This window comes from Hylaeus anthracinus, unplaced genomic scaffold (genome assembly GCF_026225885.1).
Source record: "Hylaeus anthracinus isolate JK02 unplaced genomic scaffold, UHH_iyHylAnth1.0_haploid 5, whole genome shotgun sequence".
Taxonomy (NCBI): Eukaryota; Metazoa; Arthropoda; class Insecta; order Hymenoptera; family Colletidae; genus Hylaeus; species Hylaeus anthracinus.
This window is the reverse complement of record NW_026535322.1, coordinates 12,768,637-12,783,831: the sequence shown is the minus strand read 5'-3', so window position 1 is coordinate 12,783,831 and position 15,195 is coordinate 12,768,637. Positions and strand designations below refer to the sequence as shown.

At 36.5% G+C, this 15,195-nt stretch overlaps 4 protein-coding genes across 9 annotated transcripts; all 4 read left to right on the top strand.

Moving 5' to 3' along the window:
• The first annotated feature begins 87 nt into the window (after window positions 1–87).
• Window positions 88–1,721, top strand: LOC128895492 (pyrimidine-specific ribonucleoside hydrolase RihA-like). Its single transcript, XM_054158124.1, has 4 exons — window positions 88–648; window positions 725–1,025; window positions 1,104–1,240; window positions 1,308–1,721. The coding sequence occupies exons 1-4, from the start codon at window positions 457–459 to the stop codon at window positions 1,650–1,652; spliced, it is 975 nt and encodes a 324-aa protein (XP_054014099.1). The 5' UTR covers window positions 88–456; the 3' UTR covers window positions 1,653–1,721.
• A 1,617-nt stretch (window positions 1,722–3,338) lies between these two features.
• LOC128895494 (glyoxalase domain-containing protein 4) lies at window positions 3,339–5,229 on the top strand. Of its 4 annotated transcripts, none has more exons than XM_054158127.1 (7): window positions 3,340–3,502; window positions 3,631–3,826; window positions 3,883–3,932; window positions 4,001–4,266; window positions 4,339–4,494; window positions 4,571–4,746; window positions 4,828–5,229. In XM_054158127.1, exons 2-7 carry the CDS (start codon window positions 3,737–3,739, stop codon window positions 4,933–4,935), a joined length of 846 nt encoding a protein of 281 aa, XP_054014102.1. In that variant the 5' UTR covers window positions 3,340–3,502; window positions 3,631–3,736; the 3' UTR covers window positions 4,936–5,229. The 4 variants fall into 4 exon arrangements, with proteins under 4 accessions (XP_054014105.1, XP_054014102.1, XP_054014104.1 ...); XM_054158129.1 differs by having other exon boundaries at window positions 3,360–3,491; XM_054158128.1 differs by having other exon boundaries at window positions 3,445–3,573.
• Window positions 5,230–5,270: 41 nt separating this feature from the next.
• Window positions 5,271–8,650, top strand: LOC128895473 (endoribonuclease CG2145-like). 2 transcript variants are annotated; one of them, XM_054158085.1, is made up of 7 exons: window positions 5,271–5,519; window positions 5,656–5,928; window positions 6,018–6,095; window positions 6,182–6,340; window positions 6,406–7,675; window positions 7,768–8,182; window positions 8,275–8,650. In XM_054158085.1, exons 1-7 carry the CDS (start codon window positions 5,468–5,470, stop codon window positions 8,503–8,505), a joined length of 2,478 nt encoding a protein of 825 aa, XP_054014060.1. In that variant the 5' UTR covers window positions 5,271–5,467; the 3' UTR covers window positions 8,506–8,650. The 2 variants fall into 2 exon arrangements, with proteins under 2 accessions (XP_054014060.1, XP_054014059.1); XM_054158084.1 differs by having other exon boundaries at window positions 8,272–8,650.
• Window positions 8,651–9,202: 552 nt separating this feature from the next.
• LOC128895480 (endoribonuclease CG2145-like) lies at window positions 9,203–15,192 on the top strand. 2 transcript variants are annotated; one of them, XM_054158106.1, is made up of 7 exons: window positions 9,203–9,400; window positions 11,478–11,621; window positions 12,212–12,358; window positions 12,767–12,880; window positions 12,929–13,664; window positions 13,788–14,217; window positions 14,299–15,192. In XM_054158106.1, exons 1-7 carry the CDS (start codon window positions 9,349–9,351, stop codon window positions 14,530–14,532), a joined length of 1,857 nt encoding a protein of 618 aa, XP_054014081.1. In that variant the 5' UTR covers window positions 9,203–9,348; the 3' UTR covers window positions 14,533–15,192. The 2 variants fall into 2 exon arrangements, with proteins under 2 accessions (XP_054014081.1, XP_054014080.1); XM_054158105.1 differs by having other exon boundaries at window positions 12,767–13,664.
• The last annotated feature ends 3 nt before the right edge of the window (window positions 15,193–15,195 follow it).

The following is a 15,195-nucleotide window of genomic DNA, read 5'->3' as shown; positions in this document are numbered from 1 at the left end:
TTGCAAGTCCTCTATTTTTACTTTATCTTACCAAACAATGAATTGTTACCGATTGTTTCCACTCGCGTCCCATAAACTGAAATTACACAGACAGACATACAAACAAACCTTACGTTTAGTATTATAGATCTACATTTCTAATATTTAATATTATATTTATTATACTTCAAAGTCAACATTAATAACAAAAATTCGTAACAAATAATTTCAAAATGCCTGCGACAAAGTAGCGAATCATTTTTTAAGAAATAAATATATCAGCGATAATAATTATCATTTCTGTTTACTTTGTTTCCCGCTTATTATCGCCCGATGAAAAAACATGGAGCGTAAGCATTTTGATAGGGGGTCGTCATATGTTTAGCTTGTGACCACTTGTGACATTATTGAATAGTACTAACGAGAAAGTGACCATTTACAATCGTAAAATTGATATTAAAATACTTTCACGTTAAGATGACAGGAAAAAGTATCATTATTGATTGTGATGCTGGAATAGATGATGCATTGGCATTAATTATACTTATTGCTGCTCATAAGCAGAAAGAAATTGAAATTAAAGCAATCACCTGTGTCAATGGAAATACAACAGTAGAAAATGTAGTTAAAAATGTTTTTAAAACGTTAGATGTTTGCGAAGTGACAGATGTAAGTTTAATTTTTAAAACCCTATATTCAATATCAATGAAACATGTATTACACCTTTGTGTGAATTACTTTGCAGATACCAGTTTTTCAAGGTGCATATGCACCTTTACTTTGTACTCAGCATACTGAACAAGCTGCTGAAGAGCAATATCACGGCGGTGATGGCTTTGGGGATGTATATACAACTAAAATGGACACGAGCAGTTTGCAAACAGAACATGCTGTTTGTGCTATGAATAGAATTGTATCACAATATCCTGACAGAATTACTGTTGTATGTATGGGTCCTTTGACAAATATAGCATTAGCTATAAAAATGTATCCTCACTTTGTTGAGAATGTAAAAGAATTTTATATTATGGGAGGGAATATAACAGGTAATTTTATTTCACTCTTTCACATATCTCAATCAATATAAGTTAGTTAAAATAATTAATCATGGCATTTATTATTAGCACAGGGTAATATAACACCACAAGCAGAATTCAATTTCTATATGGATCCAGAAAGTGTACATATAGTTCTTAATTGCAACAAAAAACCATTGTGGTTATTACCATGGGAAACATGTTTAAAATCTTATATTTCACATGTATGTATAATACACATATAATAATAAGATGCATCAAATGTTAACAAAATGATTAAATATTTTATAGGAATGGCGACAAAAAGTATTTGGCCAAATAGAGAAACCTTGCATTCAACTAATGAATGATATCGAAGATGGATGCAGTAAAACAAGAAAGAAACACTTTCCTACTTATATAGTGTGCGATGCAATTTTAGCTGGAATTTTATTAAGACCAAAAATTGCTCAAGATGTGGTAGAATATCATGCAGATATTGAATTAAGTGGTAACAGAACAAGAGGTCAAGTGGTTCTTGATCATTTATTGTCAAACAAACCTAATGTGTTTCTAATTCAACGTTTTGATTCAGAAATGTTTAAAGATCTTTTAATATCTTCTGTTCACAATTGTCATAAAATTGATGTCCAATAAAATGTTAAAATCAATAAAACAGAAAACTTTATGTACAGAAAGAAAATAAATTTATATATGTATATTTTATATTTGCATTATAATATTATGTAACTATAACAATAATTTGACATACTATTGAAGTAACTTCAATAGGAATGTTTAATCTTGAAATATTGTAGCGGTATATTACATTGTACTATATAAGAGTACGGACGTAATATCTGATTATTACCTACAATATTATCAAATATATTCACATTGCACAATCTGAAATGATATCAATATTAGTTGATTAGAAATAATACAACTTAGATTCTAAGTAAGGTTACAGTAAGATTGTCCAATGTATCAAACTTAGAGGTTATACACACCTTTTTAAAATAAACATTACAGATCTGGTTTCAATGAATACTGGGATTCTTGAAATTGCTTTCTTGTTTCTCGATTTGATTGCAATAATTCAATTAATTCTGCATGAATAACATCATTTTTATGTTCAAGGTTATCCAAAACAGAATTGAGCTGATCTAGTTGGGCGTTTATCGCCTCGAATTCTGCAATCACATTTTAGATCGTGACAAAAAACAAATAATATTTCAATGCTTTGTATTAGATTAGATATCACAAATATATATGTATACAACTCAATCGAAATATTGAGTAGAAGAAACAAACATTTACACTGTCATGGTAGTGTTCAAGACAAAATATATATTTACCAGCGTTATTACAATTGGCTGCATTTTCTTCATTTTCCCATTCATTTTCATCATCGTTATGATGATTTTCTTTTGGCTGTAATGCGTCTTGGACCATATTTTCATCTGCCATTTATGAATTAACAACTAATGAAGTAAGTGGAAGTAAGCCACAAACTAGGCAGAGGGCATATAGTAGACGAGAGACCCTCTAATCTACTCTAATCAGAGTCACGAAGTAACGTCGAGGTTAGGACAGGTTTCGCCATTTTTCAGAAAATACCGCGAAATTCAATTTGAACAGCATAAAGTGTTGCAATGTTTGCATGCTGAATCCCGAGTTATGTTTTCAAAGAATAAGACAAAAATCACGCGAATAATAAATTTGTATTTATTTCCTAGATATTGGGTTTTGCCATTGTTTTGATGAATCTCAACATCTCGGATTTTGACGAAAGTTGGATATATTATAATCTTTAGTAATATAAGGATTTAAACAAATTTTGAGAATTATCGGCTTTGCAACTGTTTAAAGTTTCGTGGAAGTGTTCAGCTCGTGATTGGAACTTTACCAGACTACTAACAAGCCTAATAATAAGTAGACTGCGGATCTTTATGCAAAATAAAATCTTTGCGAAGGTGGCTACAAAAATTGAACCTAAATAGGAATTTATTTTATTCTGCAAATATTATGACATGAACTTTACTTTCAATCTGTTTTATATTTTTGCATATTGTTTGAATTTTGTAGTTTCTTGCACGTTCAAATTTCCTATAAATGCATAAAGATCTGCAGTCTACTCATAAGCCTACAAGGAGCTCGGGTACCTCTCGGGTTCGCAAGCCCATACTGCAGCTGCAAATGGGTGCATTCAGCACAGACAACTGTTGAGTGATTATTTTAGATTCTTTGCTTTGATTCGTATATTTTTCAACTATTAGAGAGAATCCAATAGAATCACTCAACAGAGTTGCACAACTGTTGTCTCTGCTGAATGTAGTCAATGACGTGAACAGCTGCGACGATCACAGCTGATCACAGTCACCCGGCTACAGCCCCTGAGGGCGCGTAAGAATGAGACTTGTTATCTTGTGACGTGTGTCTGTCACGTGCAAACACGAGTGTTTGCAGCACTGCAAAGAAGACATTTAAATACACGTATTATTTTGGTTCGATACGTCTTTTTTATTCCTATCCTATCATCTTATTCATGTCATTCACGGAGGGCGTTTGATACGAAGTAATCATTTGATAGCTTTATCAAACATTCCGAGTAAGTTGCATGCTTTTTTTTCAGATTAGTCATCCGTGGGAAGTTCATAAAAACGTCGAGTCACCGATTTTCATTGAAAACCATTCTGTTTCTGTAAAGAACGACAGCTTCAAAAATAGGACTGTTAAAAATGGTCACTGGGCGAGCGCTTCATTTCGTATTCAAAATACCGGATCGCAAATTAACAGCGAAGTTTTATCGAGAAATTCTTGGAATGAAGGTTAGTCCTTTAATAATTAAAAATGATGTCAGATCATTTAGAATTTTTTTTCGCAGGTATTGCGACACGAAGAATTTTCTGAAGGCTGTGATGCTGCTTGCAATGGGTTTGTAATTATTTTGTATGCGATATGATTTTTCATTCTATTATATCTCTATGAGATTATTTATACAGACCATATGCGAACCGGTGGAGCAAAACTATGATAGGCTATGGACCAGAGGATACTCACTTTGTGATAGAATTGACTTACAATTATGGTATCAAAGAATACGAAGCTGGAAATGATTTTCGTGGTATAACAATCCGTTCTAAAGAGGTAATTGAGAGAGCACGTGCAAAAGAATGGCCTATAAAAGAAGAAAGTGGAAAATTTGTACTGCAAGCACCTGGTGGATACAAATATTACATTATTGATGAGCAACAACCTATGGACAAAGGTACTACTGAGGATATATCAAACATTGTTAGTTTTGAAATGCTACTTGTATTAAAATTTGTATCCCTAACAGATCCAGTGCAAAAAGTAACTTTGTCTAGTTCAAATCTTCAAAAAACTATTGCTTACTGGAAAGATATTTTGGATTTAAAAGTTTTCAATCAAACTGATAAAAGTGTTTTGCTGGGGTACAATGAGAATCAGGCTAAAGTTGAATTTGAAGATATTGGTAAATTTTTTGAAGCAATCTTTGTAAAAAAAGAATTTTTTTAGTAATGCCAATAGCTTCTGCTTTTCTTTTCTAGGTACTGAGGTTAATCATGCTAAAGCCTATGGACGTATAGCATTTTCAGTTCCTAAAGCAGAACAACCAGAAATTCAAAAAAGAATCAATGAAAGTGGCAATAAAATACTGACAGATCTGATTACTTTAGATACACCAGGAAAGGCCTCTGTGACCGTTATTATTCTCGCAGATCCTGTAAGTACATTTCAGATACCTTTTTTTTTTTTTAAGTTTAATTCAACGAATATACACCATGAATAAATGTGAATATTTCAGGATGGACATGAAATTTGCTTTGTCGATGACGAAGGTTTTCGTCAGCTATCAGTTCCGGACTATCCGAGTGAACAAATTTTGGACAGATATATCAAGAAAGAAACATGAATTATTAATTTATAGTTTCGAAATTAATGTTTCTTCAGTGCTGGGAATGATATATATTTCAGTATTAATAGTTCTTATTTCCTAGAAAAAAGAAGGTGATGGAGTACACAAATACAAATTATTTTTAATAAGCAAAGAATGAATTTTTAACAATTCACAGCGATCTTGAATACTCGTTAATATTTTACAGTTTATATACTATATGTTGTTTTATAATTCATATATGTTTCTATAAAATGTATGTTCTATGGTGAAGGTGATTATACGAGATAAAATAAAAGTTTCATTATAAAATGCAGTTTTATTACCGTGATACTATATTGTAGGAAATAGTGATATCTTTCAAAGGTCATCAGCGGTGACCTCTTAGTATATGGTTTAGTTTCAAGGAAATCTCTGGAGATAACACTGCAAGACGTAATGCGTTAACTATGAAAAAAGTTTGATAAATCTCAGTGGCAAATATATAAACTGTTATTCACACATTCCACATCAGTTTACTCATACTGCGTCTTAAACGCTTCTAGAAATCATGAGATTTAAATCCTTTTTGCTTTTACTTTTTTGCGTGTTTTTTATAATTGGTAAGTATGAATAATTAACTTTAATAAATGTTTCATTCTTTGCTGTTTCTTTTTAGTAAAGTATTTTAAAGTATATTAAAAATCATGTAAATTTCGCGCATAAAAGTGAACATTTATAAGAATATTATTTTCATAGATGGTATTAGTGCAAGATGGACATCTTTTGGGAGATCAAGAAGTGGCGGAAGTAGTTCACACAGATCGTCTAACAGTGGAGGTGGTTGGCACAGATCACCTAGCAATGGAGGTAGTTCACACACAACATCTTATGGATCATCTTCTGGTAGTCATGGATCTGGATCCAGTCACACGCCATCTTCTTCACACACATCTACAGGTTCTAGGCCTATCGGATTTGGAACCTCGACGAGAGTAAACTCCGCCCCTCACTCAGGAGGAAGTTCATTTGGTAATTTAACACGCTACGTGTGTCAAACATACTATAAAATATATGAAGATAATATTTGCATCAATTATTAATATTGCTTGCAATTTTAGGAACAGCAACGCAAGGCCATAGTAAAGATGTTAACACAAATTTCTTACACAGCGAAGGTGGTGGAGCGACACGACCCTGTAAATATTTCGTATAACATATTTCGTATAACATGTATTTTATTAAACATAAGATGTAAGTAGTAAAATGTATGTCCTACGATAAGCACAAGCAAAACCTGCCAAACCTTCGTTTGGAACATCGCATCCATACCCAATAACTCCAACGATTGGGTCAAACTATCCTTCACATACAGGGGGAAAGCCAGGGTTTATAACTGAAAGTAAACAAACTTCACCTGCTCTTCAATCATCCGTAAATCAAGGTATGTGCAATGTATGATATAGCAATTGTAACAGTAAATTATAAAAAATTTGTTATATATTATAGGTAGTAATGTACCCTATCCACCGGGACATTCAACCACGGGTCAAACAAATCCTCCATGGAGTAATCCCTACTTAGGCACTAACAATCGACCAAGTGCACCTAGTCAAACTGTACCGGGTCAAACGAATCCTCCATGGAGTAATCCATATGGAAATGGTAGTCCGTCGATTAGTAATGTACCCTATCCACCGGGACATTCAACCACGGGTCAAACAAATCCTCCATGGAGTAATCCCTACTTAGGCACTAACAATCGACCAAGTGCACCTAGTCAAACTGTACCAGGTCAAACGAATCCTTCATGGAGTAATTCCTATCCAAATGCTAATCGACCAGCTATGCCAGGTTTACAACCATCTCCAATTGGATTCAAAGATCACGTTTACCCACAGAATTATCCGACATCTATGAGCTCTCAGTTTAGTCAACCACCTATCGGGGGCCATTCTTATCCTACTGGGAATTATCACTCGATTGGTATGCCAATGGGAAATCCTTACTCTTATCATCCTCCAGGAGGTGTTCATAATGCACCTGGACAAACTTACTATCCACAACAACAAGTTCTCGCTCAACCTGCAGCACAACCATTCATACCTGGCCAAACTGTCATAATGGTTCCAGGGCAGCAAGATTCTGGCAGGGGATTAGGTCAAATGGTTAAAGAAGCCCTTGTGTTTTCAACAATTAATGCAGGAGTGAACAGGTTAATAAATCCTCATACTCATACTCATTATGTTGAAAGCCGACCGGAGAGCGCATCATCAGCACCTACAACTCATATTACTTACAATAATCAGTATTTTAATACTGTACCTGGACAAAATGGTTCAACAAATCCGATAAATGTACCAGAAGGAAACACTCCTGCTGGTAATTTTTCGACTGGAGCGTTTACTCCAAATGTAGGAGGAGGCAATAATATCTCTTCACCGGGAATTGGAAATACATACCATCCGAGTGTTCCGAATAGTGAGGTACCTAGTTCAAATGGAACTGTTAACGGAGGTAGCGGAACTATTACTGGAACTGGTGCAATTGGGAATGTTGTTTCACCTACAACTCAATCTGATGCAGCAAGCAATCAAAGGAATCAAACGGATAATATTAACATTGTCGATAATACGCTTTACTATAAGATTTCTGACGATGAACTTTATAAAATAACAGAAGATATTTTCGCAAAATCACATAATATATCAAAATACATAAGACTAAATTTGCAAAATCGTGTTACATCTACCAACATAACAGACGAAGCTATAGAACCGTAAGCACCTAATCACAGTTATTGTTTGTATCGATGTTATCATTGATGATTTTTAGACAATCCGAACAATTGTTTCAACTTTTATTTTTCAGACTATTCGACGTTGAACAAGAGTTGCTGTATTATCCTTCAATTTATGTAATGCGAGCTCTATACGACAATTACGAGCACGATTTTCGGCAGAAGTTAAATCGTACGATTCATATACGCGAGAACGAGAATCTATTAATCGATACTTTCTTAAATACGAACGAAATGGCGATAGCCATGCAATGGTTAGCCGACCATGGATTCATCGATCCTGACGACTTCGAGAAGAAGGATGTTCTCCGTCGTATTTGGTTCACTATATTCACCGGAAGTACGTGTGGATTCGAACGGGTATTTGCGTCTGAAAACTATGGTACCGCTATCATCGGTGTGCAAGATTGGATCTACTTTGAAAATCAGGAATCTGCGAAGCGTATAGATTACATGGGCTATGTAGATAAATTGAAGCTTGGAGATGTAAGTAATTTAATAAACGTCGGATAATATTATGTACATATAACAAAAGCAACGCGATATTTATCATGTGATATGTGAATCTTTTTTAGAAGGCCTCATTGTTGAAATTAAACTACAAAATGGATGGAATCGATAGACCAAACGCAACGATATTCGTAGGCACTATGCCCGAGTTGGAGATGTCCTTGTACACGATATGCTTTTTCGCAAGATCGAACAATTTATGCCCAGTTTCTCTAGGAGGTACTAAGTTTAACATTTATACGCACTCTTTTACATATTTTGGAACCGAAGTTATAGACCTCGGTCTACCGTTGTTCTAATGTAGATTAATATAGGATAATGTTTATACTTTGTACCCTATTCTTATAGATACGTATAAAACGTTTAGTATATGTATATAGTATATCATATATTCTGTATAAGATATCACTGTTATTAATGTCAATAAAAATATACAAAAAACGATGTAGTATGACACCAATTTCTCATTTTAACTATGTAGTAACTTACCGATCTGTATTGTATAGTAACGACATAAAATAACTTATCCTGATGAAATTAAATCGTAGTATTTTTTCTTGGAATAGTCTTTCAATTGATTAATGGTCGTGGAACGCGTAGATAGTCTTAAATATTTCCAGTACGGTGTTGTTTCAAGGCTCCAAAATTCGGCTTTATCTAAAACAAACGAAAGTACGTTAGAGCGGGGACTGGAAATATTATTTCAATAGTAAATCGATATTATACTATAACGAGAATATTATCTATACATGAAAAATACTATGTCTTGGCAAGTATTATTTATAATATGTAATAGGTAGTACAGGGAATCCTAATATTCAGAATCTAAATATTGACAAGGAGCAACGTCCTTGCTATGCCAGAGATTCGTCATCGTCAACGTCATCCTGCAAATTTCGTTACTAGATCATTCTATCGGATCCCTACCACCTCACCGACCATATCGAAGATCGATGCAAAGAGAAAGCCTACGACGCATAATTCTCGTTGCAATTCCGAACTGGTTTCAGTGCGCGTCGTTTCACGAAGAAGTCTTTCAGTAACGGACTAACCGTCGAATAGTTAACACCGATCTACTGAGTGACTCTTGGTCGAGACCTCAACTATACAGAAGCGATCATCGAATAAAGCAGAAAGGAAGCATGAACATCAGGCTAATACTGATATGCACGATCCTCGTCCTGTTTGTGTTTGGTAAGCGAACCGAATAAAAATACGAATCATCCAACCGGTTTGAACAGGAATCGAACGATAAACGTTTTACGCTACCGTCGATACTTCTGGCGTAGAAAAACACCAGTTACAGCGTCTCGGGATAATAACGGTGCTTCGAACCTGTTCGTTTTTTGTTTCATACGACCTAACAGCAATGTTGTTTCGTCTCGTTTAGAAGCGTGTTCGCAAGAGAAACTTATGAATTTGAACTTTCCTAAAAGTGAAATTTGTGCGCGCATAGGATTAGACTAAGAGGTGGAGAGATTGGTGGATCAAATTTTAGAGCTGGAGCAAGTTCTGTACTGCTTGAAATCTTTAATTAATGTAATTCAGAGCACGGGTCATTTGCCTTTTAGAGGCATATTGAGTAGAAACTCTTTCTATAGAATAAGAAATATTTTTGATAGGAAGAGGAATTAATCGACTGTAATTATCGTTTAAAAATCTCATTAGTACATAAGTGGTTTAAGATAATGTTCCATTTAAATAATCTGTTGTAATCAAACGATTAACGGCGTCATGTTTACGACGGACTCTGAATATTGCTGTTTGTTCCAAATCTATCACACTTAACTATCCTTTTTATAAAAATCTGAGGCTACAGGAAGCCAAGACAATCGAATGCACATGTGATCTTTTGCGTAAACGAACGTTTATGAAGATTAGAACACATGTGCTTTCGATTGGCTTGGCTCTTTAGTCTGTATGGGACTTGAGACTATAATGTTGAAATATTCATAGCTGCTAAGGTGGTCGAGTTGGATGACCTTCCAATTGCTTTGAGCAATTCCTTAACTCCTAATTGACCAAAGATGCGCTTCGATTAAAACACTCAAGAATAACACGGTCTACGATTAATTTACTTCAACCTGAAACGGCATCGCGAAGCTGCATTCAAATAGTTCGTAACAAGATTAACAGAGCAAATTGCTTTCAGCTCGAACACCAACACGCGCGATTATTCACTTGTCTGCATTTGAAAAAGAGATCCGGCCTGAAAAAGAATGTACGTGCGCGTCGCAGAAATCGCGGTTCTTCTAGAAAGTCGCGGCTAGCTGATATCGACTTCGTGTATTAATTCTAAGCTGTTTCGCGAATCCTAGAATCCTAGAATTGTCGCGACAGGACAAGCCTGCATTGATTCGACGAAAATTACCGCGATGACGTGGTCTTCGTGACTCATACAACTTCAATTGTCATGTATCACGCTGTAGTAAACATTACAAAAGCTCCGCAGGATGGGATAATTACGGAACAATGAAAATTACAAGAGGACCAACTTTTGAACTTTTGTTCAAAAGAAACGCGTAAATATATGAATATAAAATTAAAATTGTGTTACACGACCTATACTATATTCGAGAAGAATGCACTTTGTTCGAGTAGCAAAGTATAACGAAGGATCTCTTATCGCGCAATCCTTTATTTTTCAAGTAACGAATTACAAAGATGATCGAGCCACCAATGGTGCAATTCGTCGAGCGTTGAAACGCACTTGATGCAAATAATAATCGAGTATACCATTATTTTATTTAGCGAATTGGTAAATTGTTAGTGATCACACGGGTGGATCTGTAACAGAGCGATAGACGTACTCAATGATCCGTGGGTGGAACATTATGAGCCACGAAACACGCGATCGCACTTGCTACCAGGAAAACTTAAATATGTAACCTCCGTCGTGATATAATACGATTCGAGATTTTCTATTCGGCGAACGGTAACTTCCACCCGTAGTTCTGTAGATTTTGATTGAGTCATTGTGTTCCCCGCGATAAACGTGCGAATACGTAATCGCAGAGAAGATTCTATTTGGCGGTTCTATTCATTTCACGGTTTGCTGATTCTGTAGCTGGTAATTTCATTTCCGGCGGACAAAATGATTTCGCGTGAAATTAATTTATCAAGATCATTATTTTATGGATGATTCATATTTTTTATGTGAAATAAAATGATTAGCTAATTAGTCCCTGAGCAAACATGTGTTTGATATGATTGCTCTAAGAAACTTTGACCATGAATGTTTTTGAAATTATAAGAAAGCTCATCTCAACAGTTGATATCGGCGATGGAAAAGCGAGCAGACGGAGAACCGGAAGTTCCGGTGGATGGTTTGGTTCTGGATCACGCTCGAGGACAACCTCGCGTCCTCGCACCTCCCAAACGTCTCACGGTACCTCCCATCAGCAACCGAATCAAGGTAATTTTATTTTTCCACGCATTCGAAACCGCTTACACATTTCTTCCTCTTCCTATTTCCTGCAACCTTCTAACCAGAATAATGTACTTTCAAGTCAATGGCGGATTATCTATTGGGGTGACCCGCATGCAATTTATTTTAAGATATTTTTCAAGGACGTTTACCTCAAACAATACAAATTTTCTAATTCAAGTCATAATTTCGTAAAAAAACAAAAACACTTCTAGAATGTGTAGCGTTAATCATTAGTTTGAAAAGTAACACGTGTGGAGTTATCGATTGCTTATCCGCCTAGGTATTGAATTTCGCCTGACTCGTTTGATACTTAAGCTTGCAAACAATCATTTGCTTGCTTATGGATTACTGAAAAAACATTAATTTATATCTCTGTAGAATATATCTGCGAGTATCTGGAAATTGATCTCCATCTAGGTATTTATATCTATTATTTTTTTAAATTGACTACATGTATTGTGCAGCCTTGTATGAAAGTAATGAACTAACATGCGGGTCTCCAAAGTTAACGATTCCCCTATTTCTGGGCTAGGTAGTTTGCCCAGTTAATTGAATAACCAGCGTTCCTCTTGTAGGAGGATCTAGCCCGGATAAAATAGGATGGAATGTACCAGACAAAACTCCTACTGGAGCCAATAAGCCTGTGAAACCGTCCGCTCCTGTGAACGAGCACAGTGCCAAGGCCAGCGCGTCGAACGTGCAGTCTGGGTACACTCCTTCAGGTAAGAAATTGCGCCTCGAATCATAAACGGCTATTCGAGGTCACCATTTACAACATTTACGTCAGCAGATCGTTCATCGCTATGAAATATTCCCATAACTGAATTTCAACGAACGAGCTTGGACTACACGCAACCACGAGAATCAGGTTGCCTGATGCTAGGGGTGCTCCTGAAAGAAGTATGAAAAGGAATGTACAAATTAATTACGATAGCTTGAATTTAGCTTGAACTTAGAATCAGAGCATTTCTTTTTGTATAGTTTAAAATGGATTATAATTGTCCTTTATTACTTTCCTCTTCATGCTTCCTACTTAAGAGCCCTTAGAATCTGAAAGCGTGAATTCTAATAATTATATACTGAAAGAACTTGGACGTCTTAAGACTTATTATAATAAGAATAATTTTTAGGAGGATATCCTCGTCAACCGGCCAGCAATCCCTACCAGACAAACGCCAATTCTCAAGCAAGTCATCCATACAATCCTTCGGTAGGACAAAGCTATAACCCATCAGTGGGACAAGGTTACAATCCTGCAGCGGGTCATGGATACAATCCTTCAGTGGGTCAAGGTTACAATCCTTCGGTAGGAGGACATCCACCTTACGCAGGACACCCGTCTTACAATAATCCATCCGTTGGTGGATACAATCCTGGTTATGGACAGCCATCTTATGGGCAACCATCTTATGGGCAACCATCGTTCGGGCAGTCTTTCAGTCCATCCATGGGACAGGTACCTCAACAAACGGTCCTGTTGCAACAGTCATCGAGACCAGGGATCGGGCAACTCGCGAAGGAAGCATTTGTTTTCGCCGGTGTTAGCGCTGGTGTAAACGCTGCGGTAAACAGACTGATACCAGGAGGCATTTATGGCACCAGAGGTACTAGTAGTGGAAGTGCTGCGCCATCCCACACTGAGATTACGTACAACAACTATTACAACAATGGAACAGCTCCTGTTGCTGCTCCGGCTCTAAACTCTGAACCAGCTGCCACGGGAGCAGCAGCAGCTCCTGTTGCTGCACCAGCTGCTGCCGCTGCGCCAGCTCCTGCAGCTCAGCCGGCGGCTGAAGCACCACAGGCTGCTCAAAGTAACGCTGGTACCAACAGTGCACCACCTAGTAACTCTCAGGAGGCTGCGCAGAACAATCCTAACCCACTTGGTTTCGTGACTTCTAACGATGACATTAAAAAGCTAACGGAGAGCCTGTTTGAAAAAGAGAGCAACAGCGCTTTCAAGTACATAACAGTGAACTTGCAAGGACAGAAGAAGGATGACAGCATCACTGACGACGCTTCTGAACCGTGAGTACCGAATCAATGCGAAAGCTATTACGCTTTCTTAAACAAGGTCTGAAAGAATAGCTTGTTGCTTTAGTAAATTGAGAGAAGAGATTTGTACGATACCTGTAATCGTTCTTGTTACAGTTTGTTGGACGTGAAAGCCGAAGCTTATGAGATTCCAACTGTAAAAGCTGTTCTAGCGTTGCACGATAACTATGAGTTTGATGTCAAGACGAAAGAAACTGTCACCTCTGAAGAACGTAAAGAGGAATCGGACCTTGTCGACAAGATCCTCGAAACCGACGTCATGAAAACCACTATGAAGTTCCTTGCTGAGAAGGGATACATTCCAGATGATGAATACGAGTTCAAAGATAGTCTGAAACGCATATGGTTCTCCCAGTTTAAGCGAATCGACGGAGAAGCATCGAGTTCTGGCTTCGAGACAGTATTTTTGGCAGAAAAGTTCGATTCGGACATAATCGGTCTGCACGATTGGATTTACTATGCCAAGCAAGAGGCTGAGAAGAAACTTAATTATCTTGGATACATCAAGGAAGTCAAACTGGGCGATGTGAGTCATCCATGATGCCTGGTATTTTCATTCTACTCATCTCTAAATTGTTACTAATATTTTTTGTGTTACGATTTGCAGAAGGGTGCAGTCTTGAAAGTACGTTCGTCGCTGAACGATATAGTGCAACCAGTCACCACGGTCTTTGTTGGCACATCACCCGAATTGGAGTTTGCCTTATACACAATGTGCTTCTTCACTCGTCCTAACAATGTCTGTCCAGTTTCACTTGGAGGAGCAGAGTTTATGGTCATTGTGAGCAGGGTCAACTACTTTGGAAAGGACATATTGATTTCGGGTTACCCTGACATTTAACTTAAACGATTTAGATAAATACTTTGCTCGAATAGTTTATAATTTCAGAACGAAGATTACGATCTATTAGGGAATTAGGTGTTTACTATGTTTAGCCTGATTACAGTAAAATTTAATTACTCAAGTTTAATTGCTACCTAATGGATTTAGAGTGCATTATTCCGAGATGATGATTAATCCCTTATCAAATTCTGTTGCCACGGAGAGATGCATAAGTCTAACAAAAATGCATGGTCTCCAAAGAAACACAATTTAAGATTTTTTTTTTAAACAATTAGTTTGTAAATAATTGTTTCATTCGATTTTAGTACAATGTATGGACCTTGTGTTAGAAAGAATTTTAGATATCTTTTATATAAAAGTATTATGTATTAAGGTTACATACCGAACTGGTTTTTTTCTGTCGTTTTACCAATTCGGAGAACTCCAGTATAGGTATTATAGACGGCCGCCCGTGAGCGCACCGAGTAGGAATTTTTGTCTCCTTTAATAATTTGAAGAGCCACTTGCATTGTCGCAGTGTGAGCGGTTCTCCAAATTTTATAGCTCCTAAAATACTCGTACGTTAAACGATAGTGAATATATTGCATAAATGAATGAGATTGTTATTGTATTAATATTTGCTACTAAGAAATATATACTCTGAATATTTTAATTTTATAT

Coding starts and splice junctions, on each gene's coding strand:
- LOC128895492 (XM_054158124.1), top strand. CDS start 457: ATGACAGGAAAAAGTATCATTATTGATTGTGATGCTGGAATAGATGAT. Junction 649..724: donor ATGTTTGCGAAGTGACAGAT/GTAAGTTTAATT, acceptor ATTACTTTGCAG/ATACCAGTTTTTCAAGGTGC. Junction 1,241..1,307: donor TAAAATCTTATATTTCACAT/GTATGTATAATA, acceptor AATATTTTATAG/GAATGGCGACAAAAAGTATT.
- LOC128895494 (XM_054158127.1), top strand. CDS start 3,737: ATGGTCACTGGGCGAGCGCTTCATTTCGTATTCAAAATACCGGATCGC. Junction 3,827..3,882: donor GAGAAATTCTTGGAATGAAG/GTTAGTCCTTTA, acceptor TTTTTTTCGCAG/GTATTGCGACACGAAGAATT. Junction 4,267..4,338: donor GCAACAACCTATGGACAAAG/GTACTACTGAGG, acceptor TATCCCTAACAG/ATCCAGTGCAAAAAGTAACT.
- LOC128895473 (XM_054158084.1), top strand. CDS start 5,468: ATGAGATTTAAATCCTTTTTGCTTTTACTTTTTTGCGTGTTTTTTATA. Junction 6,341..6,405: donor TCAATCATCCGTAAATCAAG/GTATGTGCAATG, acceptor TATATATTATAG/GTAGTAATGTACCCTATCCA. Junction 8,183..8,271: donor ATAAATTGAAGCTTGGAGAT/GTAAGTAATTTA, acceptor AATCTTTTTTAG/AAGGCCTCATTGTTGAAATT.
- LOC128895480 (XM_054158105.1), top strand. CDS start 9,349: ATGAACATCAGGCTAATACTGATATGCACGATCCTCGTCCTGTTTGTG. Junction 12,359..12,766: donor GTCTGGGTACACTCCTTCAG/GTAAGAAATTGC, acceptor AATAATTTTTAG/GAGGATATCCTCGTCAACCG. Junction 13,665..13,787: donor ACTGACGACGCTTCTGAACC/GTGAGTACCGAA, acceptor TTCTTGTTACAG/TTTGTTGGACGTGAAAGCCG.